Source organism: Zingiber officinale, chromosome 4B, assembly GCF_018446385.1.
Source record: "Zingiber officinale cultivar Zhangliang chromosome 4B, Zo_v1.1, whole genome shotgun sequence".
Taxonomy (NCBI): Eukaryota; Viridiplantae; Streptophyta; class Magnoliopsida; order Zingiberales; family Zingiberaceae; genus Zingiber; species Zingiber officinale.
The window spans coordinates 16,317,612-16,342,898 of NC_055993.1; the positions used below are offsets into that span (position 1 = coordinate 16,317,612).

The 25,287-nt window shown below is 32.8% G+C and overlaps 1 protein-coding gene and 1 long non-coding RNA gene across 3 annotated transcripts in view; both read left to right on the forward strand.

The window, feature by feature from the left end:
• Window positions 1-1,131: 1,131 nt before the first annotated feature.
• Window positions 1,132-4,141, forward strand: LOC121974791. Its single transcript, XR_006110090.1, has 2 exons — window positions 1,132-1,503; window positions 3,862-4,141. It is a non-coding gene; the product is annotated as an uncharacterized LOC121974791 (long non-coding RNA).
• Window positions 4,142-6,117: 1,976 nt separating this feature from the next.
• The window catches only part of LOC121974792 (DExH-box ATP-dependent RNA helicase DExH1-like), a 34,697-nt gene continuing 15,527 nt past the window's right edge, over window positions 6,118-25,287 (forward strand). Inside the window, exons 1-6 of one of the 2 annotated variants that reach the window (XM_042526021.1) lie at window positions 6,118-6,391; window positions 15,668-15,813; window positions 17,216-17,315; window positions 17,402-17,617; window positions 17,721-17,816; window positions 21,286-21,561. In XM_042526021.1, the coding sequence (XP_042381955.1) occupies window positions 6,128-6,391; window positions 15,668-15,813; window positions 17,216-17,315; window positions 17,402-17,617; window positions 17,721-17,816; window positions 21,286-21,561 (1,098 nt within the window). In that variant the 5' untranslated portion in view covers window positions 6,118-6,127. Of the gene's footprint in view, window positions 6,392-15,667; window positions 15,814-17,211; window positions 17,316-17,401; window positions 17,618-17,720; window positions 17,817-21,285; window positions 21,562-25,287 lie in introns of those variants that run through there. The other variant, XM_042526022.1, reaches the window with a different exon arrangement.

Sequence of the window (25,287 nt, forward strand, 5' to 3'; positions counted from 1 at the left end):
ATAGTGAAATGCATTTTAGATTTTACTTAAAAGTTTTGTATTGAGATCTGTCACTAGAGGGATAGATGAATAGTGATTATTTAGTGGAGGGGATGGATGAATAACGATTTACTTGGTGGATTGAACTAGTTCGTGTGCTCATATAAAAGATTAATAAATATGAGAATTAAAAACACAGAAAATACGAGATTTTACCTGATTCAAAACTCGTGATTCCTATTTATAATCAAAAGTACCAACGATAATCCATTAATTTTCTCTTTATCTTATAACTTTGAGAAACCTCCAAAAGTACAAATTCTCAATACAACTACAATTTGCTTTTCCCATGCAGCTCCAAATGCAAATACGACATTTATGGTCCCCTTTCCTTTTCCCTTCTTCTGCACCTCTTATTTATTTTCAAAAATCTCTTTTATTTTTTTCCCTCCTTTTGCTCACTCGCTCGGCTCACTTTGAGGGGTTCTCTTCCTTTTTCTTCCCCCCTTTCTCGTTTCCTAAGAACATCTACATCAGTTATCTTATCTAACAATTTTACCTTAAATTTTAGATAGGATAACTAAAAATTCTCCGTATCAGTTATCCTATCCATTCCCTAAATTTAGATTTGATGAATAGTGATTATCTAAATTTAGGGAATGAAACCTCTACCCTAAAAATAAAATAATATTTCTTTTTAATCTCTCTCCTTCAACTCAATCTCTCTCCTTTCACTTATTCAATAAATATAATAATAAAAAATAGAAGAAAGAGAATAAAATAATAAAAAAAATAAGGATCATGAAAATTTTAAGGTATTTGATATAGTGTATAGTGAAAAATGATTATCTAAATTTAATAAAGTGGGACATTTACTTTAAATTTTAGATATAATAATAGAGAAACTAATGTGGATGCTTAACTTGATCTCCATTCTCTCCGCCTCCCAGTTATCTCCCTCTCTCATCTCCTCCTCGTATGCGTTTGGAATAGGAGGAAGCTGGTAAAAAACGAATACGCCCCCGGATTAATATGAAAAAGGTAAATGGCTTAGTAGGTAAGTGCAAGTGGGGTGATTTTTACACGAAATGCTGGGATTTATGTTCCCCCAACTCCATAATTCGACCCCACAATATTATACGACACGATATTATCCGACAATCAACCTGTCACTTACCAACTGGGTTAATCATGGCGAAGTATACGAGGAAGGCCAAGGGCACCGGCGAAGTTGCCTCCATCGAGGTTACTTACCAGTCCACCCTCGGCGTCCGTACCACAAGGGCTCTCGCCGCTGCGCCGGCCGAGGACTCCTGCGATTACCTCGAGCTTCGGAGCCGCCGCCTCGAGAAGCCCCTCCCGCCGGTCCTGGCCTGCAAGGGTGCTGACAAGCCCACCATTGGCCCCCTGTCTGAAAGAAAATTCTGGATCCGTGGGGACGAGGAGGTGCTCGGCCTCGGAGGCGTGGCCGGATGCAGAGGCGTCCTTTGGGGAGAATATTATTGAGGCCGAAGCGAAAGATAGGTGGGTTAACTCGGTAAATTAGGGCTTCTTTTTTACTTGATTTTTCTCTTCTTTTTCTCCTATTGTGCAGTTTGGCTTTTACGTTGTCATTTCGCTGATCATGTTGCATTAATACTTATTCTACGTGCTGACCGGAAAGATTCAAGTAAAAGAAATATATTTCATGTAGAGGAAGCTAACACCATTATATACAAGTAATGTAAACTAACATTTCTACTTATTCTGTTCATTTTATAGTTTTTATAAAATTGGCGATTCTTCTACCGTGCTTTTCTCCAGAACTTTTTCTTTCCTTTAATTTCTTTTGTTCTTTTTGTGAAGATTTTGTTCTCACTGATCTTTGAGGTGATTCCTTGTTCTGCACTTATCACAAGAAAGTTATCCTCTCTGCCAAGTGGTCGTGCTTTGTTGGAACAAAAAGTTATTATTCTTACACAACACCTTTTCACAATTGCTAAAGTCATCCTAGATGATCATTGTTTTTCTTCTAACTCCAAGATAATTTAGTACTTACTTTTTTCCCCCTCCATTGATTTTGTACCTTTTTTTACCGGGGTATTGGTGCCCATGGTTGGTTTCCTATGGTACCGTATGAATCCTTAGGGTTGATTCACTTCTTCATTGCCATTTGTTATTTATTGGATAATAGTATTGTGTCGTACTGTTTGCAGACTGTAACCAATTTGACTCCTACTTTGGTTTTATTACTAGGCCATGATGGTGAAGGGGCTTTCTGCCTCGTTTCATTTTGGTCCCGGCTACATAAAATTTGTTTTTTTGGTCATTCATGTGGCAAAAAAGGCGATTCGCTCGCCTCAACGTCCTTGCCATCGTCAATCCATCACTAGGCCAACACGGAGGAGATCAATCACGAGTGATTATTAGCCATTAGTGCAGTGGCCAAGGCATTGGGGAAGACATGCTCGGACGCATCGAGTTTCGACCCTATGACCTAATGTGGCAACACCTCATGCTTCAACCACCGCCCCGTCCCGAGGGGACGTTTTTTTTTGTCATTCATGCTTGCAAGCAAAGTTGTTGTTTTTGACATGGTGTGTATTCAATGCACTTTTATTTTTATTTTTGTTTTTTTAGTTGACACTAGATATTCAGCTTACACTGATTAATCCAAGGGGTGATCAACTCGGTCTTATGAAAATTTTTCATAGGCCACCACAGTAAATCGGGAAGGGCTTGTAGCAGATGACCCATGGTCCAGTGTTCAACTGCTCATTAAGTGAAATTCATCCATTAATTCACTGAAACAGGGACTCGATCATTAGATACGTGGGAAGGAAACTGTGAAGGCACCCTGCGACTACACCATTGCCCCGGGGGCTTCGGTGCACTTTTTCTTCATTGCAAACCATCCTTCCGTATCAAATATATCTTATGTATGTTTTTGTTACCTACCGATGCAACTCTGTCATGTTCCTTCCTGTTCTTTACTTGTTTTCCTTAGGAGCACATATTTTTTCCCTTCCTGCTCTCTATCATGTCATTTCTTTCCCTAGTGATTCAAGCTGTATAAAGTTACAACCAATTCGTGATGTGTCAGTACAGGTTGTTTTGGCCTAATATTTGTTAGTATGTTTGGCCTGTGAAATTTGGCTGTTTTTACAGTTTGTTTCCCACATGTGACTTTAGCAAATTTGTGCGGGCAAACTCGTGTCTCTCTTTGCTTCTTTGATTTTTCTAAAGTTGAAAATTTTACCATCATCATACCAAACTCCAAACGGTGTTGGATCTGTGTTAGGTGTCATGATCAGAAAATTTATCTGGCAGGCAACCAGGCATTAGTCTGAGAATCTACTGAGTTACTAAGTAATTCTATCCAGCTTAGCCCTTGTCCATGCTCGCAGTTTAGTCATGTCTGTGTTAAATGATTATTTTGGAAGCTGATTGGGGAATGCTCTCCTATTGTCATTGGGTAAAGAGTGAATAAACTTAGGTTGAAACCATTGTCTAGTTTCAATTTAGTCATGTCTGTGTTAAATTGCAAGTTGGACAGGGAATGCTCTTGTTATCATTAGGTAGAAACAGCAATGAACTTAGTTTCGATACTCCTGTTGTGTAGTTTGAGTGTCACAGATGTTGTCAACAAAAAGTTGTCTTTGTTTGGACACCTCACCTTCCCTATTTACTTTTTCTGCATTCTAATTAAATCTTCTAGATCTGATTTGCAACTTGTTGATGCGATTTGGAACCTGTACTAAATATTTTGTTTCTTCTCACTTGCACCAACTTTATGTTGGAAAGATTTTGACAACACTGTAGTTCCTATTCTCTTGGTGGAAAAAAAGATCAAATATATTCCTAGTTTTATATTCTTGTTGTCTAACAATTTGAAGTTTGCAGGTTGGGTTTACGCAATTATTGGCTGCTTCATCATTGTCTCACTGGAGAAACACAATTTGGTAGACCAATGTTTCTGATATAGCAGTTGGTTTCAGGTATGACAGGGAAACTGCTGCTTCATCATTGTCTGTAGAAGGTCAAAGGTCCCAGAATTAGCTGTTAGTTTCATGTTTTATGTAACATATAGAGCTGATGAAACACTCCAGTGTAGTTGGCAAGTTTAAGCTCTTTGTAACTTGTTTAACAAAAGTTAAGGGATCAAATGTGAGTTTCTCTCCAATCATCACTCCCATCTCCATAAAATATTATAATTAAGAAACTGTAAAAATAATATATTTGCATACAGGCAAACAATTCAAGTGTATTATGACGTGGATTAGTTATGTTGTGATAGATTTGATGCCAAAATAAATATGTTATGGTTATTTTTAAAAGAATTATATATAGTAGTTTTTTAAAAAATCATAAAAAGTTAGGTTAATTAATCAATAATTTAATAGCATAACCTTAAATCTGACAATAAGGGGCCAACAAAAGCATAGGAACAACCTATATTCTTCTGAGAAATTAATAAATGGGAAGGTTTAATTATGCAACACTAAAACCCTTTTGTGTTTCGCAACAACTAACTTCAAATTGAATCTTTGTGCTTCGCCAACTTAGCTTCTACATCGATTCAATAGTTTTTTTATAATTTCCTCACCCTCTTAGAGCCCACCTCTCTCACACATTTAGATTTAATAAAGTGTGTTGAATGAATATATCTCTTTGTGAGAATTAAGTATATGAGGTCCTTTGTGCACGAACACTTTCCTTCCCTTGAGCTTACCTATGGTAAACACGAAGACAAAGGAAGCTAAGAGACATTAGTGACAACATGATGAAGCTCGCGCCAACTAGTTGTTGGAAGTATGGCCAAGGTGAGTGAGGCAGGAAGGGGTACTTGAACTTGACGATATTAGCCCATGGGGTCTTTCTCAACTTTGGCTCCTTGCTAGTGGTGACTTGATTATTGTTATTGTTGTCGAGAAAGTAGAAAGAGGAATCTTGACGTAACGATAAAATTATTATTGTCCTTGTGGTCCCAATGTCATGTCACAATTTAGTATTCAATCATTCCATATAATATTTAAAATATACTATTTAAAGAGCATTATGGAATGATTTAATACTCTTTGTTATTAAGATTAAGTGCCCAATGCAAAACCATGAGCTTAGACAAAGATTAGCTTTTAGTTTCCATCCTTTAGAAAGAGGTGAGGATTGTTGTTTATTGAGAGCAATCCTGATTAGGATCAAACTTACTATAAGAATGGAAAAATTCTATTGGTGTGGGTTAAAGTGTCTTTCCCTTTTTTGTTTTTGTTTGTAGAGATATATCCTATTATCACTTGCAAAGAATAAATTAGTGGATTGTTACACATTTAATTGGAACAAAAAGATGATATCGTTCATCCCAAACGGTAAGTATTGTTAGTCATATGATAAAATACAGATAACTAAATCACAAGAGTATTTTATCCTAATATAACAGTTCTTTGCATGGGAAAAAAACTAAAATTAATAGTATCCTACATGTTGTATCATCTGTGGAAGTCCTCCAAGAAAATTCACAAATTTTTGTTTTAAGAGGAATGATTTAGACACTAGTATCCAAACACTTGTCTAGAACTTTTCCTACTTCATCAGCATCTCTATTCCTCATCAACATCTATATTCCTACTCTTAATTTGTATAAACTTACTCTTGATTTATCCCTTTTCTACTTTGTAGCTCTATCATGATTTGCCAATAGTATATATCAAATTCAATTTAAACTTATGTGATATAATGATAAAATACTTAAAGGAATATATTGAAAATGGAAGAAAAATCATTTGCCTTTAAAATTAATCAAGTGAAGTCTAAATTATTAAGTAAGAGTTTAGCTCACTCAATCTAATAACTAATTTCTTCTAAATTTTTTTTACCTCTTATAGTTTACTTTATTTTTTTTATTTTAATTCTATAATGCAAGGTATTAAGAAAGAGTTTATAAAATAGAAACCAAATACCATTCATTTAATATTAAGATAAATAAAATAATAAATAAGAAATATAAATACAAATTAAAATGTTTTAAAATAATTTTAGATCCAATAAAGTGTGTATGATGCGGATCCCTGAAGCGGTTTATTTAGTATGGGCTGAAGCCCAAACCCACGAACCAAACCGGCATAAAACCTCGCTCTATAAATTTCATTCAGGTCTATTGCCTCTTCCTGTGATGTCCGCGGCCTGTGCTCTCGGTGGTCGGCACCACTGCTTGTTGGCGTCCGCCAGAAATCTATCTCACCGTCTCCCTTTGGGAGTCGTTGTTCGCCCTATGTCCTACCGTCCCAACTACCAGGGCGGCCGCAGGGGCGGAGGAGGACGAGGTGGCAGTGGAAGAGGTGGAAGAGGGGGCGGGAGAGGCGGCGGCGGTCGGGGGGAGCAGAGGTGGTGGGATCCTCAATGGAGGGCCGAACGTCTTCGCCAGATGGCTGGCGAGGTGATTCTTCTGCCTCTCGTCTTATACTATTTCTCCCTCCATTTACTTTCTTCTATGCGCAGGGCCGGCCTGACTTTTGGAGCCCTTGCGAAAAGAGAAAAGGAACCTCATAAAACTTAAAAATCAATATATTTCATTTAAAATAGGATAAACTTTATATAAAATATATTTCTCAATTTTTTTTAAAATTGTAACACCATATAAAAATATGTTTCCGAAGTTTCTCTAAAAGGTGCTATACCTACAAATAAAAAAACAACTATGAAATAATCATTGAAAAAAATCTAGATTTTCTAGCATTTTGATAAGCAAAATCAACAATGAGGTCTTTAAAATCAAATGTTTCTAACACTTCATTTTCGATGCATAAAATTGTCAAGCCATTTATATTCAAATCATTATCATCATTTTCTCTCAATTATTCTTGCTCATTCGTTGCATGATTATGATCATCATTTTCTCTCAATTCTTCTCGCTCATTGATTGCATAATCATTTAGTTCTTCTTGATTACTTGATTGTTGCTCATTTGTGACATGATCATTTAGTTCTTCTTGACTTTTTTCTAGTAATTCATCAACTGAGTCTTCAATCGAAGAGTTAGCTTTAAAAAACTTATGAAGAACACCTTTGTGAGTTTTAATAATTTGTTTCACTTTTTTTTCTGACTCCCAGATTGATATTTCTTTGGGAACATGTTTGTGCTACAAATTTCAAATGTAAAAATAAAACACACAAAACTAGCAACAAAGCTAGCAATGAAACAATCACAAGCAGTGAAATAATAGTGAAAGAGCAATAAATCCTAGTTCGTGCTTGAAGCAATCGATATAATTTATTCTATGATAATTAAAATTGGGATGATTTATTTAAACTCTTTCAAGTCTGCAAGAAAAATCATAAAATATTGGACTCAAATACAATATTAAAAATTAATATTGAATATTGACAATAAGAAAAAATATAGATAAGTAGGTATCTTATGTTGTAAGTTTATATATTGATGAATGATGATATTAGTGAAACTAAAATTTCAATTGGAGAATAGACTTTTCTGATTTAATTAGAAGAGATTCAAAAGAGAAGAAGGAAGGACATTAGCGTTCTGACTTATGTAAACAAATTAATGAAGAAAGAGTTGTACAAGGAATAAAGTCTTGGAAAGGGAAAAAAGGATCGTTTACTTTCTTTTTTTTTTTCTTTTCTTTTTATATTTTTTTCTTAAATTTTAATGGAAAATATTTTCTTTTTTTGGCCTTTATTAAACCAATTCAATAGTATATATATTTTTGGACCTTTATTAAAATAATCCAATAAAATATATTTTTTTGGTTTTTTATTAAAACAATCTAATTATATATAATATATGCATCTCAAATTTAGGGGTCCCTAAAAATCGGGGGGTCCTAGGCTGTTGCCCCAGTGATATGCCTTAGGGCTAGTCTTGTTAATGCGATCTTCTCAAAGACCGACCTCTTAACAATTCAGAGAATGAATCTTACTACCCGGTTTTGGTTCCATGTTGAATCAGAAGACCTATGTTTCTTTGGGTCGATGGTTTAACATTCATTTGCGATGTTCTCTCTGAGATATAGATAGATTACTTTCTGGTACATGAAAGGAGTTTTGGAGCACACTCCAAAATCTAAAATGAACCACCAGGGAAAAAGCGACGTAACGATTTAAACCTACTACGTTGCAACATATATTAATTATTTTTATATGACAATTATTTTGAGTAAGATTTAGCATCATGGCAATGTGTTTTATTACCTTGTACTCAGATGATCTCAAATTAAATACTTAACTAACAAATACCAATAAGCTTGATTCTTTTCCTACTCAACTTCAAATTGCTTTGATAGTTTGAATCTTTTTTTTTTTTAAATACATAAGGTGATTTTTTGTTACAGTTTTTTATCATATTATATCAAAACTTTTTTGTTACACTTGTGTTGTAGGTATTGAGTTTATAAGGTACAGTGTGTTTAGTCCCTAAACATTATCATAAGTCTATGTATTTATCAAATGGTGGTTTCATTAGATATAATATATTTTTATCTTTTCCAAATTCTACATGGTATAAATACTTTTTCTAGGCTTAGGATTCCAGAATTGTTCTCCTAAAAGGAGGCCCTTGCCATTGCTCACAACCCATCCTCATTATCTATTCTTCTCTCTTCGTTGAATCTCTTCTCTTCAACAATTTTATTGCACACCTCAGCTGTTGCCCGCTATCCGGTTGTTGCCAATGCCCATGAACTGGCCATTGCCAACATCTTCTCCAATACTCCCTACAAGAACTAGATCTGACTTTGCTTGCTTGCAAAGAAGAGTAGTTGTGTCTCCTGCAGTGATGCCAGCACTAGGAGGATATAAACACAAGCTACAGCTCTTTTCCACAATATGTGTCTGCATAACCATCTTGTGCATCTTCTGGTCGTGCTAGCCATTGTGTGAATCCTTCATTGAGAGACCAAGTTGTAACTCTTTGCTATCATACAGTCCCCTTCCTTTAATTCCTATAGTTTACTGGTCGTCTCCTATACCTATATAGGTGTACTCTCCATGCATACTCACATTGACAGAAACTAGCTGCATTAATCACTTCCTCTCCGTGGCACCATTTCTCTAATGCGAGAAATCCTTAAATAAACAACTTACTCATTCTCTTTCTTGGCCAACCTCTTAACTCTACTCATTTTCTAACATTCCAAAACTAGATATGGCCAAATTTGAAGAAGCCTATTCCTTCGCTTTGGCTATATTGTGGTGGTCGTCTCCTTCTCTGCCAACCTATCAGCTTCTTCTTAATAAAGATCTTAGCTCCTGCCATCTACAACATAACATCTGTTATGCATCTATCTTATATCTTCTTCTTTGTTAGAAGATATCCTCTTCCTATAATCCTTGACTCCTACTTGCACAGCAAATTATCATATTTTGTTTACTACTTTATTTCAATTTTCTTTTAAGAACATTATCTTCCCCGTTTCTTCGTTTTTTCTAGTAGTTCTTATTCCATCAGGTTAAAACAGAGAAAATATCAGATTCTCATTTTGCTATATCCAACAAAAGGTTAAGATGTGCTATCTATCTTTAATGAAGTTTTTAATAAAGAAAATGTATAGTTATTATTTTGTTATGTCTAACAAGTAGAGCTTTCAATTTGGGTTGGGCTCATCGGGTTCACCCGCTTGCTAAACAATTTAAGCGAGTTGGATTGAAATTTTACCAACCCATTTTAAGGCAGGTCAAGGCGGGCTGATTTGCCTAGGTCTGCGACCCACGTGGATTGGCCTGCGGTGGGCTTGGGTTGACCCGCGGTTGGGAAAAAAAATCTTCTAAAATTTAAAACTAAAGTAAAAAACTCAATGGACTCTTGAGCTTGACCCGCCTAATCTACGATCCAACCTTAAAATTTTTGGCCTTTTCTATATGTTTTTTAAATTTTTTAGCGGGCCCACAATCCGCCGGGATGCCTGACCGTCCCGTCCCGCCATATGATGGGTTTTTGGTAGGTCGACTCACCCCACCCTACCACGGGTTATCCCATTTGATAGCACTACTAACAAGGAATTATGTTATACCATCCTTTCCTCCTGATTATTTTAGGCATTTAGGCTCTAAAATTCAAATTACAAATTATAAATTTTAATTTTAGGTTATAACAGAGGTAAATCTTAAATCAATACCATAGTCTAAAATCTAAATAGTATTTTTTAAATCTAGAACTACTGAACCGAATCCCATTGTCTGTCATCAAAATTTTTAGGTAGCCCAATTCAAGTTATCTGGTCTTTCCACAAGAAGTCCTCCATCTGCTTCTTTGTGATATTCTTAACTGGCTCTGCATTCAACAATTTAGAGAAGTGATTAAATCTCATGAATAAGAATTTCTTTTGATCTTTACCTTGTGGAAATGACTAAAAATATCAACATCCACAAATAGATTGGTAAGACAGTCTAATGCACTTCATAAATTCAGCTGCCATAGCATGTCCTTATGACTTTCATTGTCAAATTCCTTGCAGCTAGTGCTGGTCTGCTGGAGCCAAGATTTACTATTAGTGGGTGCAATAATAAGCTAAAAAAATTCATAAATATATATAGACATGTATGTTTATATTAGAATAACAGTAGTTAAAAGAATATATCAATATATGGTGTCATAATATGTAGATATAATAGTTCAAAAAATGCATGCTGTTGTAGCTTCTTAATATGTCCTCACCAAAATTGGGTCAATTGACTCTGCAGTCTTTAATTTGGATTCACCTCTACCTGTGCCAATGTTGTCGCCACATATTTCATCATGCAGTTCTCTGAACACCAACAAACACTAATTTGCCTTAGGCTTTATAACTAATGTGACCTCTTATAAAGAACCTCTTTAGCTAAAGTATACTTGGTAGCTTGAATCTGTAAAGCTTTGCCATTATCTTGCCACTTTCTCTCAGTTGCTCCACTTCTACAAATATAAAACTCATCCATCCAACATCGATACTACTCCCCCCTGGCTAATAATCATTTCAAATTTAAAATATATTTTAAATAACCCATGGATACCTCCACCTTCAACATTTCAAGTAACATCTCAAATTTCGCTGCATTTTTGAATTCCTAGTTTTACATCATTTCTGAATCAATTCAAAACAAAAAAGAATTTCAACCATTAAAATTTCCAAAAGAAAATGTACACTATTAAGCAATTCTAGATCTTAAGTTTCCAATACAATTTAAAATGATGTGTTATTCCTGTTTTTAAAGTAACTTGAGATTTGAAATTAGAAACAATTTTTTTACAGATAATAAATTTTAATTTTAAATTTACTAAGTTCATAGTAAATGTATTTTTCAAGGAAATTAATTTGGAAATTACTTTTTATTTGTGTTTTTCAAAATTTAAAAACTAATATTATATAAATTTTGTGAAAATTTAATTTCCAAAATTTTAAAATCAATTGTACATGTTAATTTGTAAAATATTTTTACAATTAGAATATTAATCTAAGAAGACTTGCACTATATGTGGCTTAATGACTAGTGAATTACATATTTGTTGTCCAAGCATTTTTTTTTTTTTTTTTTTGATATTTTGTTGGGCCATACCATTCCCTTCATACAACGATTATTTTCACTTTTTAGCTAGTTGTGGAGTACCAATTTGCAAATATACCTACAGTTGTTAAAATAGGATTCACTATCCATATTATATGATACATATAATATTCACATTAATTCACATTAATATGATAATTCACATTAATGATACGATACATATGAATTGGAAGTGAAAAGAATTGTAATGATTCAATTCAGTACGAATTTTATTTTATATGATTCTAACAATAAGAAAGATAACCCTAACCAATTAAAAGTAAGCCTGATCCTCCGTTAAGAAATTAAATGATAACCCTAACAAATTAAAAGTGAGCCTGATCCTCGTTAGGAAATTAAATTAAACCTAATATACTAGCAATTAAATTGAATATATTATAAAAGAATACAAAGTGATATAAATAAGAGTACAATCTCAAAGTTAATAATGACATAGAAAAATAATTTTGTTAATTGTAGATAGAGATAACCATAGTTGAACTATTTATCTTATTATCTAACAACGCAACAATTACAACCCAACCTTATCCCACTAGGTGGGGTCGACTATATGTATCCCCTACTATATCATTATTTATATTTAAATAAATTTTATCATATTTTATCATTGCTAATTAAGTCTTTTTTTTTGTTTTCTTCTTCCTCTTTTGATATGAACATGTGCCATAGTTTCACATCGCTTAACTGGAATATTTATTAATCGTCTAATTAAATGTTCGCACCATCTTAAACGTGTCTTCGGAGTTTCTCTCAATAGGTGCTACCTCGATTTTATCTTTAATATTTTCATTTTTTATCCTGTCCATTTTTGTATATCCGCACATCCACCTTAACATCCTCATATCTGTAACTCTCATTTTCTACTTACGTGTTCGCGTCATAACTCAACATTTAGCTCCAAATAATATAGTAGGTCTAACCGTTGTTTTGTAAAATTTTTCTTTAAGTCTTAGAGATACTTTACGATCACAAAAAAACACCTGACTTTCTCTTCCATTTCAACCATCTCGCTTATGTTCTATGTAAAACATCTCTTTCAACCTCTCCATCCTTTTGCAAAAATGATCATAAATACTTAAAACTCTTAGCTACACCCAACTCGCTATCTTTTATCTTAATAATTGTCTCATTACGTCTAATATTACTAAATTTAAATTCCATATATTCTACTTTATTCTACCAAGTTTAAAACCTTTCACTTCTAGCATTTCCCGTTATTCGAGTTTAGTATTTACTCTATCTGCCTCATCTACTAAAACAATATCATCTGCAAACAACATGCACCGTGGTATTGTATATTGGATGTGTCATCCATGATTATTATAAAAAGATAGACTTAGAGCTGATCGTATGTAACCATATGAAACGCTTCGGTTAGTTCGCTTGAAGTCTTCCCTCTTGTTATTACATTCTTATACATATCCTTAATTAGTTCAATATACACTATGCTAACACCTCTCTTTTCTAGAGTTCTCATAGAATTTTCCTTGGTACTCTATCGTAAGCTTTTTCTAGGCCGACGAATACTATGTGTAAGTCTTGCTTTTGTTCCTGATACTTTTCAATTAATTGCTCGAGAATTGCTCGAGAAGATGTATAATTTCTAATGTCGACCTTCCAGACATAAATCCAAATTGATTTTCAGTCACTGCTCTTTTTTTCTATTACTCTTTCCCAAAGTTTTATGCTATGACTCATTAGTTTAATACCCCTATAGTTTGCACATTTTTATGCGTCTCCTTTTTTTTTTTATATAAAGGATGGATCACACATTTTTTTAGTTTTCAATATAAGGTTGAATAACTTTGTGAGTCATTCAATACCTTGTTTTCCAAGACACTTCTATACCTCTATCGGAATATCATCTGGTTCAACTGATTTTCCATTTTGCATCTCATTTAAAGCTTACTCTAATTCTAAAGTTTGAATTTTACGATAAAAATTTAAATTTTTATACTCATTTAACCTACTTAAATTACCTAAATTAAGTTAGTCATCTAAACTTTCATTAAAAAGTTGATGAAAATATATTTTCCATTACTCTTTTATTTCCTTATCATTTACTAGTACTCTATTGTATTCATCTTTAATACTTTTTATTTGGATAAGATCTCTCGTCTTCCTCTCTTTCACTTCAACTATTTTGTAAATGTCTCTTTCCTCCTTTTTTAATCTAATTTTCAATTTAAGTTTTCAAAAGTTTCATTCTTAGTTTTATTTACTATTTTCTTGACTACTGTATATTTTTTTAAAAGTTTTTCTCGTTCTTACAAATATTTAATTCTCGTTTTCCTTCACTTTCTCTTGTACTTTCTCATTCCACTACCAAGATTTTTTACCTGGTGGTGCACGTTCCTTTGACTAGTACACTCTTGACTATTATTTTTAACTTTGATATTATCTTATCCCATGTCATATTCGAGTTGTCATATATTTCTTTTAATACTTACTCCTACTCTGTCGTTAAATGTGTTTTGCTTCTCATCTTTTAACTTCCACCACTTAATTCTAGAAGTCGTGTATATCTTTCTTCTATTGATACTATGCTTGAGGTGTATATTCAACACTAGTTAAATTTTCTCCAAGAATAACTTTGTAATCTTTACAAATCTCTCTATCATTCTTCCTAACTATAAGAAAGTCAATTTGTTATTATTATTCCTAATTTTGAACATGACCAATTGTTCTTTTCTTTTCTTAAAAAATATATTAGCTAGTATAAGGTCATATGTTGTTACAAAATCTAATAGAGTTTTTCCTTTTTCATTTCTTGTTCGAAACCTATAACCCACTGTGATATTCCTCATTTTTCGTTCCTACATGCTCATTTAGATCTCCTATTAAAATCATTTTGGTTGACGGAATGTTTTGTAATATCTCATCTAGATTGTCCCATAATCTAGATTTGGTGTGTTCATCTAATCTTACTTGAAGTGCATATATGCTAATTACATTAATAGTTTCTTTTGCCGCTACTATCTTGAGAGCTATAATCATATCCCCTTTTTAACTACTCCAATTACTTCGTCCTTTAGCGAACTATTGACAACAATATCTACTTTATTTCTTGTTTTACTTCTTCCTATATACCATAACTTGAAACTCGAATTCTCTATCATCTTTATCTTTTCTTTTACTCATTTTGTTTCACATAAAATATTAATTCTTCTTCTAATCGTTGTATCAATTACCTCCATCACTTTACCAGTGAGCGTTCTTATGTTTCATATTCCAAATCTTAGATCATTAATTTTCATATAAGATTTGTTCTTATCCAACTTATAGTGTGATAACTCTTACATATTTAACATTACACCTAAATTCTCACCGAAATGTAGCGGTCGTTGCCGATACATTAACTCTTCAACGCGAACTCTTGCATATTTAGCACTACATGTAGTGGTCCTTACTGCGACTTTACAGTCGAACCTTGCAACATGTTCCTTCCAGGGAACATCCTAGTATTAACACAATAGTTTGATGAATCCATTCATCGAAAATTTGCGTTAAAGTCCACGCCGGTGAGCAACCTAACGCGCACAACTCTCACCCTTTTTCAACCCGACTTGGGACCGGCTTTGGTGGGGTTCTATTCATCTAACAATGATAAAGAATAAATTTTGTTGTGTTGAAAAATAAAATGATAATTATGGCAAAATTTATAGTGACTTAGAAGATATGTCATGTTTAAGCTGTATTTTAGTTGATGTTAATGATTTTTTTAAATGTCAAGACAATGATTGCTAATTTTCTGATTGATCATTGTATCTCAATACTTAGTGGAACAAAATAATTTGTAAATTGTCATCAATGAAATAGGAATGTATACTTTTGTAATGAATAAACAACTTTATCGATTCTTTCATGTTATTGAATAAAATATTGTATTATTTTGCCTACTTTTTGATACCAAACCTATTTTGAATAAAGGATGATTCGTTTTGTATAGTTTGTTATTTTGATAATTCATCAAAACAATTCATGATACGAACCTTCATTTGATAACCTTGAATATGCCAATATTTGAGTCACTCAAAGATCATAAGGTTGCTAGATGATTACAATTTTTACTGAATAATACTGTGGATTCATGCGTTGATTAGTCAGTGTTCTGTTTTATTTTATTTATTCATATGTTTGTTTTGGTGTTGTACAGGTTGAAAAGCTGGATGAAAATGAATGGTCAACTAAGATACATAAATTTAAACAAGATTGCCAACAGGAGCTGATAGTCAAGCGCAATTTTGGTCGCGATGGTCAGAATACCCTGTCAAGTATAGCTCAGATGCAGGGGTTATACTTGTAAGATTCTAGTTCCATAAGGATGCTGGTCCTTCTATTTTTAATAAGCAAATAACAGAATTATTCTTGTTTTTGTTTTACCAGAATGTTATGCGTTTATGCCATTTAGGTATGTATGAAATCATGTATATTGCTATCATGAGGTGATTATGTGAAATCAAATTAGCCAGAATTAATTTGACACTAAACTGAAATATGCAGTATATTGAACATCCTTTTAGATAAGAAAGAGTCGTGACCATTATTTTTATAAGTTAAAGTGGCATCAAACTATCTAGAATATATTTCTTAGTGACACACGATTGATCATGGCTTCAAGTGTCGATTGGTATGTGTAGGCACAGCAAATGCATTATTTGATCTCTGACTGATATTGATACTATGACGTGGGTAAATGTCACTATATATGGCTTTTTGTTACCGATTGAGATAGATTATATTGGTTTGGCATTACATGGAGGACTTAAAGTACTAAAAAGAGTGAATGAGTAAAGGGACAATATTTGAGTCGGAGAAACCAAGAAGTATCTATCTTTTGTACCTAGATTTGTTATAGTTCCAACTATGTGAGTTCCAAGTACAATTGGTTAGTTAAGCAGGATATATTTATTGTCATGCAATAAAATCAATTCTAATACCCAATATTCTAGGGGCATTCTGTAACATGAGTCTGAAAATTATAAAGTTAATCTCTTTAGAATGCTGTAAGAACCAATGCTCCTATTGATACACGACACTCATTTATTCATTAGAAAGATAATTATTGGATGAGATGTTTGCTATGTTTTTGTAATTTTATAGCCATAAAATTTTAATTTATTCAATTGTCATTACTATATTCTTATATTTGAATATGAAGAAGTTAAGCAGAAAAAAAACTATCAGATTAAAATTTATTTCAGTTGATCTCCAAATGCTTTGAACTGTGCCAAAGCATGCAAGTGTTTTAGCATAACATTATACCAAAACTGTGCCATTGCGGTCAAGACAAACTCTAGCACCGAACAATACTTTAGACCCTGCAACTAATAATCAATTATTTAAGGCGAAGACGCAGAACATTTCACCACATGGTCTTAATATTGATATAAATTTAATGTAACTAGGCAAGCTCTCTAATGATTGTGGGGATGAAGAAATAGCAATGAATCCTTGGCATAATATTAGTGTATCATCGCAAGTGCTACTGCTGTTTGGTGCTTAAGGCGGCATCAACCAGATTTCCATTTGTGTTAATCATTCTATAGCATCTTTGGGCTTATTGTTAATCTTCTATTGTAGATTTTATCTGAGTTGATCTATACATGTTGTGTTAATACTATTTCTGCACAATGACACAAAGGGTATGCAAATATATTTCTGATGACTTCTTTCTTTTGTCTGTCTTGTTTTGGTAAGTAAGCCATGCATACAACAAAGGGAAGACACTTGTCTTTAGCAAAGTTCCTTTGCCTGATTATCGTGCTGATCTTGATGAAAAGCATGGATCAACTCAAACGGAGGTAGTTCAATACTGATATCTTGTGGCAGTCTAGGAGGTAAGTCTTAGAGCATCAATAGCTGAGAATTTTCTATCATTCCAATGCAGATTAAAATGTCTACAGAAACTGAAAGAAGAGTAGAAAATCTTTTGGATAGATCAAAAGATGTGGCTGCCAAGAGTAGCTCCACCAGTACATTTGTTGAGGGAGGCAAGAAAACATTGACAACCTTGCCCATTTCTATATCTGAATCAATTTCATCGTTTAATGCTTCAAAAGAAAAGTTTAGTGCTCAACTGAGGGACCTACAGAATTCCAAGAAGGTAGTTTTTTTACTGATTTTTGAGACAACACTAAGTAAGATGGAACCATATAGTTGTCTGTTTGTATTTGCTATTATGTTGGTGATCACTTTATCTCCTGCAGGCATCCCAGAGTGCCAGAGCAATGTTGGCTTTCAGGGAAAGGTTACCAGCATACAAAATGAAGGATGAGTTTTTAACAGCTGTGGCAGAAAATCAGGTAATAGTTATCATCTGACCACTTTTAGTAGAGTATAATGTTGGATGCATGGATTGAAATTTCATACCAAGCCAGTCGAAACGGGCGAAGTATTTCATTCTGCTCGCTGACTAGCACGGACATGACATTAGCCCAGCAGCGGCCACGGAGGCGTTGTGCGACCTCTGCGGTTGTCACAGAAGGGTCGTGCGACCCCAGTGGTCGCTTGACCCTAGCAGTCGCGTTGGAGGGGTCTCGCGACTCCAATGGCCATGCTGAAGCCGTCACACGATCCCCGCAGTTGCTGCAGAAGGGTTGTGCGACCCTAGCGGCTGCGCCAGAGGGGCCACGCGACCCCCCTGGCCATGCCGGAGGGGTCGCGCACTAGGTTTAAGAGATTTTTTTTTATTAAAAGTGAACTATAGATTGATTATCTCAATCAACTCCTAAATATGAAAGAGATAATTCATAGAGGCTCAATTAAATCTTAATAAAATTATCTAATTAATTATATATTTTATTTATTTTAATTTTAAAAATATATAATAAATTATTTATTTATTTATTAGCTATGTTATTATTTTTTTAATAGATCCCGTTAATCCCTAACTTAAATAGATTACCAAATATATTTTCTAAAATCCTAATCGAATTATCCAATAAAATATATAAAAAATTATTTAAAATTCTAAACCCTCTGTAGGTGGATTGGTGCCGCAATGACCTCCGCGGGTCATTGCAGCCACATTTTTTTTATTTAGTTAGTTTTTGTAATATGTATTTTTTTATAAATAAACTATTACTAATAATATTATTAATAATAATTATAAAATATTAAAAAATATTTCAAATATTTTAAAATTTTAAAAATTAATAAATATTTTATAAAATAATTTATTTTTTATAAATTAATATAAATTTAAGATAATCTAAAAAATTTAAAAAATATAATTCTTAAACATTTGAAATAAATTTTTTAAAATTTAAAATTCACAACTGCATTAAAAAATAATTTAAGATTTTCAAATAATTTTATAATTATTTTTAGCCTTTCATATGATTTTATAATTTAAAATTTAATTTTGAATGTTAATAATTACCTATTTTTTAAAAAAATTAATAGGCATTATCTTATGAGAAAATATTGAAATACAAATTTAACATCTCAAAATATAAAGTATATTTAGTAATCAAATATTAATAAACTTAATATATATGTATATTTAAAGTGTTAAAAATATACTAAAACTATATCGGCATAATACGATGCTGAAACCGTATCGTTCCAGTCCAGGACGGAAACCTCGGCATGAGTCTAAATTTTAAACCTTGATTGGATGTTCTGTTATTGTGACACTAATCTAATAACTTGGTTTTCAACCGTTCTAGCTTATAATTTGTATTTTATTTCTGAGGCTTGGATTTTACTTGGAAGAGAGAGAATGAACAAAATTAAGTAAATTGTCTTTTGACTGAGCAAATCTAGTGGTTTTTATACCAATGATTAAACAAACCAATTATTTTGGTTTGTTGACCACCATGGTTAGTTACACAAAGTTGTGTTTTTCCCAACTATATGGGTGGGCTAAATGGATTTATTTCTTCCTTGAGCTTTATGTTACACTATATCACTGATAATATTCAAATCCATTCAATTATTTTTTACTACGTTTAACTATTCATTCCTTTGTTCTTTCTTCACCTCATACACACTCAATTATAATAAATTCAATTATTTTAGTTATATAATCTACTGGTTGCCTTTGAACATATACGTACCATTTCAAATTATTTTTCCTCATTTGATCATCCATTGGAGCTAAATTTAGTCGCTATTAGGCATTAGCCCCCACAGGTTAGTGCAGTTGATACCTACATGAGTGTTTGCTCGAATAGGTCTTGGGTCAATTCCCAACGGGTACAAAATACCTTGCTGAGGCAAATGCCCCTCGTGATTTAGCCCTTTCCAAGACAGTGTGGGTCGCCCTAGAGGGCTGCTAAGATGACGACTTCATCTTTTTTGCTCCAATAGATTTAGTCGCTATTAGATATTAATATTTTGTTTATTTGATCCTTTTAGTAATGCATATCTATTTTAGCATTCTTAATCTCAGCTACATTAAATTTTTGTACTAGTTGCTTCCTAATAGCACAAGACTTTGATCTATAAAGTGTGACAGACATACTTTCAATTTTTTTAGTTTAAGGGGCACATAAATCATTTTCAAATTACTCTCTCATCAATTAACAATTGTTTATAGATAATATACACACAAAATCTATATTGAATACGACTGTTAATTTATCGGTATTAATACAAAAAATAGACTTAAAGCTAACCCTTAGAGTCAATCTTTATATAAACCTATGGCTATCAGTAATCTTTTTTCACATGGCCAATATCTCGAATATTAGCAACAACATTAACATGCTAATCTTTTATTATGATGATTTAATTATTAGGTTTATTTTTTTTTTCTAAAATCTACCAAAATGTTTGCCTAACTTTGTCATTTGTTTTTCCTAGGTTAATATAAATCATAGGCAAATCTTTGCTTTCTTTGTATTTTTCCATTAGTTATTTTATTATATAAATAGCATCTATGGTTTATATTCCTCGTGTGAAACCAAGTTGATTCTCAAAATTATTTCTCACCTCTTATTCTCCTCCCAATCACTTTTTCGAGAAGTTTTTGTGATATTACTCATCAAATTGATTCATCTATAATTTGAACAACATCGAATATCATTTTAATTTTTTATTTTTTTTCCCCATTTTAAGCCATCTTCTTAATTTTCAAAAATTTATTGAATAACTTAGTTAACTAAATTATACCTTTATCACCTAAACTCTTCCAAACCAATAATTTGAATAAAATTATATGTCTTTTTTATTTTATAAATGTAAAACCTTTTCTTCCATTTTAAAGCCATTTTCATAATTCTCATTTATTAAATAACTTAATTGACTAAATTATACCTTCATCACCTAAACTCTTCCAAACCCCAATTATTTGCACACCATTGTATATAATTTTTATTTTAGAAATGTAAAATCCTTTTCTTCAATTTTTTTTCTTAATTCTCAAAATTTATTGAATAACTTAGTTAACTATATTAAACCTTTATCGCCTAAACTCTTCTGAACTTCAATAAACCTACTTTGTTGTCTACTTTCATTTTCTTTAAACCTTCTTTAACACCATTTGATTAATATTGCGAGCAAGATCTATGATTCTAAATTTACAATAATTTTTGTATCTGTGAAACTAAATTCTCTACATAATGCTCTATTTAACAAAAGTATTTTTTTTTTCCATATTTCCTTAGGTCATGCATTCTATCAACGGGAACTTTTGATTTCCATCTAGATCATTCTTTTCAGTAAACTAGTGAAACATATACGAAGTTTCAGCAAAATGAAGTTTTTTAAAATCATTGTTTACTATATATATCTCAGGATTACCCTCACCATTGTTTAAAAATCTAGGTCCTTGTTGTTTCTGGTGAGACGGGCTGTGGCAAAACTACACAATTACCCCAATTCATCTTGGAGCAAGAAATAGAACATTTTCGTGGAGCAGATTGCAGTATTATATGTACTCAGCCACGACGGATATCTGCCATATCTGTTGCAACACGCATTGCTTCTGAAAGGGATGAAAGTATCGGAGAAACTGTTGGTTACCAGATTCGTTTAGAAGCAAAATCTTCTAAGCAAACACGTCTACTATTTTGTACAACAGGAGTCTTACTCCGGAGGCTGGTACTTCCTATCAATCATTAATGGATTCTTATCTTATATCTGGAATTTATTTTCATTTAAAGCTTCCAAGCATGTTGTTCAGTTAAGTAAATAGTTCGGTAGCTTTGCAAGTTCTCACTTTAGAATTCATTAATTGTCAAAAGCAGAACATTTATCAAAATCATTTAGATGGCTAACCCAAGATCAGATTCTACATATTCTTCTTAATTTAGTTTATCTGACCAATGCCACTATTGCAGAACATACTACTTTCTATTTATCTACCTTTGTGCCAGCATGTGGGAAATGTTGCTTTACAGACTGCATTATACCTTCCATCATATAGGGAAAATTTTCAGGCTTGCTTCTATTGGTGTTAACATATCAAAATGTGAAGGATGGAGACCAATGTAGAATTTTATTTTGCAGTTTTTGTATGGATATGAATTTTTCTAAAGTTCCGTGGCCAGTTTATTTGATATGAAAAATGCTAATATCTGGAATGGAAAGTAGTATTTTTTAGTTTGAGATGGAGTTAGAAAGCTTTCAGAGAACAAGTGATTTAGGCAATTCATTCTTATTTTTTCCATTTGAAATCTACTATATTGCCATGTATTTCTTAAATCATGACAAATTTGGGAGAGTTGAAGATCAAGCACCTGATGGAGTTTTTGGAGATTAGTTTTTATTGTATGATAACAATTTTAAGAACATAGATCTGCTTTAAAGTTCTTGTGAATCATGACAATCCTTGTGAAATCATACAAATCTTTAAGAATATAGGATCATCAAAATTCTTCTGAATTATGGAAATCTTTCTAAAACCATCCCAAAGTAATAATTTAGCCACAACCATGAGGATCAATGTTGGTATGAGGATAAACTCCTCTCACCTCCTAGCCACTTGATGGTCGGCTATAAGCTAACCCCGTGATTTACCTCCCTTCACATAATTTGGGGACGGGCTGTGAGGGACGTCTGGGGTGAGCGTAATCACCTTTATGCTACAATATTGGTATGAGAATTGGATGGTTAAAAGATCTAAGTATTGGTCGAATCAGTAGGTTTAGTGAAATCGGAATCGTTAAGAACAAATCAAAGAGAAATAAAATATTCATAGAGATCAAGGTTTAAAGTCGGAAGTCGTACAAGAATTTTGGTCTTTTACCGAAATGATACATATGATATTGTGGTGTGCTGATATGGATTTGGTATTTATTTAATTGAATTATTAATGATAACATTATTAATTCTACTTTCTAACTATTTTATTATAATTAATTATTTACTTGAGAGTTATAATTTACATTTATTATAATTATTTACTGATAGTTATAATTGATTATTTACTTTTGATTTACAGATAATATAATTAAAATTTACTGAAAGTTATAAATATTTACTTTAAGATATAATACAAGCAAATAATTATACTGTTAATTACTAATTTAATACCAAAATAGTCTAACCCTAATTATTATTTACTCTATTTTACCTACATATTTACTAACAATAATCAATTAAACTACTATATAACAATAAATTTACCAAATCTTAATTTATTTATTATAAATTATATAACAATCCATTAACCTATTCTATGTGTATTCCCATGAGCTTGAGATTGAAACTACCAATAAATAATTGTTACCATATATATAGTTTAATAGCTTATATAGGGGTGGCAAAAATGAACCCGACCTGAGTCAACTGAAAAAAAAAATTAGGTTTGGGTTGGGAGTTTTTGGGTTTGGGTTGGGAGTTTTGGGTCGGTTTAGTTTCGGGTTCGGGTTGACCTAAATTTAGGATTTTTTTATAGTTAAATTAACTTTTATTTTAAAAATTAAGATGTTTTATGTATATAAATAACAGAATGTAGTATAACAATGATGAAATATTGAGATAAAAGGGAAGAATTATAAGAAAATGACAAAAAAAAAAGTTTTTTTTAATGTTGGGTGGGTTATTCAGGTTTTCGGGTTGAGTTCGGGTTCGGGTTGGGTTTTTTTGTAACCGATCTTCAACTCGACCCGAATCCACCTAACCCATCCGAATTGACACCCCTAAGCTCATACATCTATCTATAGTATGTTATATAATGTAACAGTGATTTTATATATATATATATATATATATATATATATATATATAGTGTACACACTCTCTTTAGGGAAGGACCTTATGGGTTAAAAGAACACAAGTTGTTAGTCAACCATGCACCACATGAATAAGGGCAGCCCGGTGCACGACGCTCCCGCCATACGGAGTCCCGGGGAAGGATCCATTGTACACAGCCTTACCCTGCTTTTTGCAAGAGGTTATTTCCATATGCACCACATGAATGTGTAGATAAAAAGGTCAAATCAAGCAACAACACACTTGAACAAACCAAACAACCACTCACATTATGCTTACGAACTACTTTCAAGTATAGACATTTATGAGGGGGCCCTCCTAAAGTGTATTCTGTTTTATTATCAATTGATTAATTTGGACTCAATTTCACTATGAGCACTCCAATACCATGGTCAGGAGTAGTGGTGAACAACTATAGGGGTATTGGATAAGAATCGATACTCTAACTGAAATTGAATACCTTAAATAAGCTCTCTCTCTCTATATATATACGCATAATTATTTAAGTAGTGATGCGCCAAAGTGCATAAGTGTTGTGGTGCCTAAGGCGTACGTCTTACCGAAGTAAGTCGCTTTGGGTATAAATTTATACAATTCAAACATGTATAGGGAATTTTTGCCAAAATATTTCACTAACAAAATTATAATCCATAAGCTATTAAACAATAATGTAAATATAAAATTCACTAACATTCAAATATTGAAATAGTGTATCTTCATAATCAAAATCAAACTTCAAATTAAAGAAAAAATAAACTTCAAATATTGAAGAGTCATGTTGAGAGAAATAAGTTTGTAAGGGAGGTTGATGTTCATTTTATAAGGGAGAGAAAGAGTCTCGTAAGAAAAATGTGTCGTATGCATGCCACCTAATTAAAGTTTTCCAAGGGAGAGGAAGAGTCACCCAAGAAAAATGTGTAACATGCATGTAATCTAATTAAAGGTCGATGTTCATTTTTTATAAGGGCGCGAAACTCAAGAAAAATGTGTAGCATACATGCAACCTAATTAAAGGTTGATGTTCATTTTCTAAGGGAGCAGAAGAATCAAGTTAGAAAAATGTGCTGTATGCATGCAACCTAATTAATTTAAAGGGTAATTAAAGGTATGAGTTGAGCTTTAAAAAAAAAAAATTCAATAAGGCGAGCGAAATCGTGCCAAAAGCGCACCTTAACCTCTCAAAAGGCACGCGCTTAAGCACACTTCTTTAAAGTATTGCGTTTGGGCCACTACCTAGGTGCATATAGCGAGCCTGGCTGCACCTTGTGCCTAGGCGTAGCCAGGTGCGTGCTTTTCACAATTATGTATATATGTGTGCACTCGCGCGCAGTCATGAAATGGTGGTTGGCAATCTTTGTATTGGTGCCTTCGTCAAATCGGCCTCAAAGTCTCACAAAATCCCCTTCAACTAATTTTGAATGTTCGCTGATATGGATTTCCATAACTCACTGCCATTTTTATTGTCCGTTGGATCTAATATTTACTTAAGCCTAGGTTTCTTCTCCTCTCCTTGTGGTCCCACATTGCTTTCGTGTGTGCAGAAGACTTAATTGAGGAGATTTGTGGCGTTGGGGTGTTCTGTTTGCTAGTTTGTGGACAAAATGAATTATT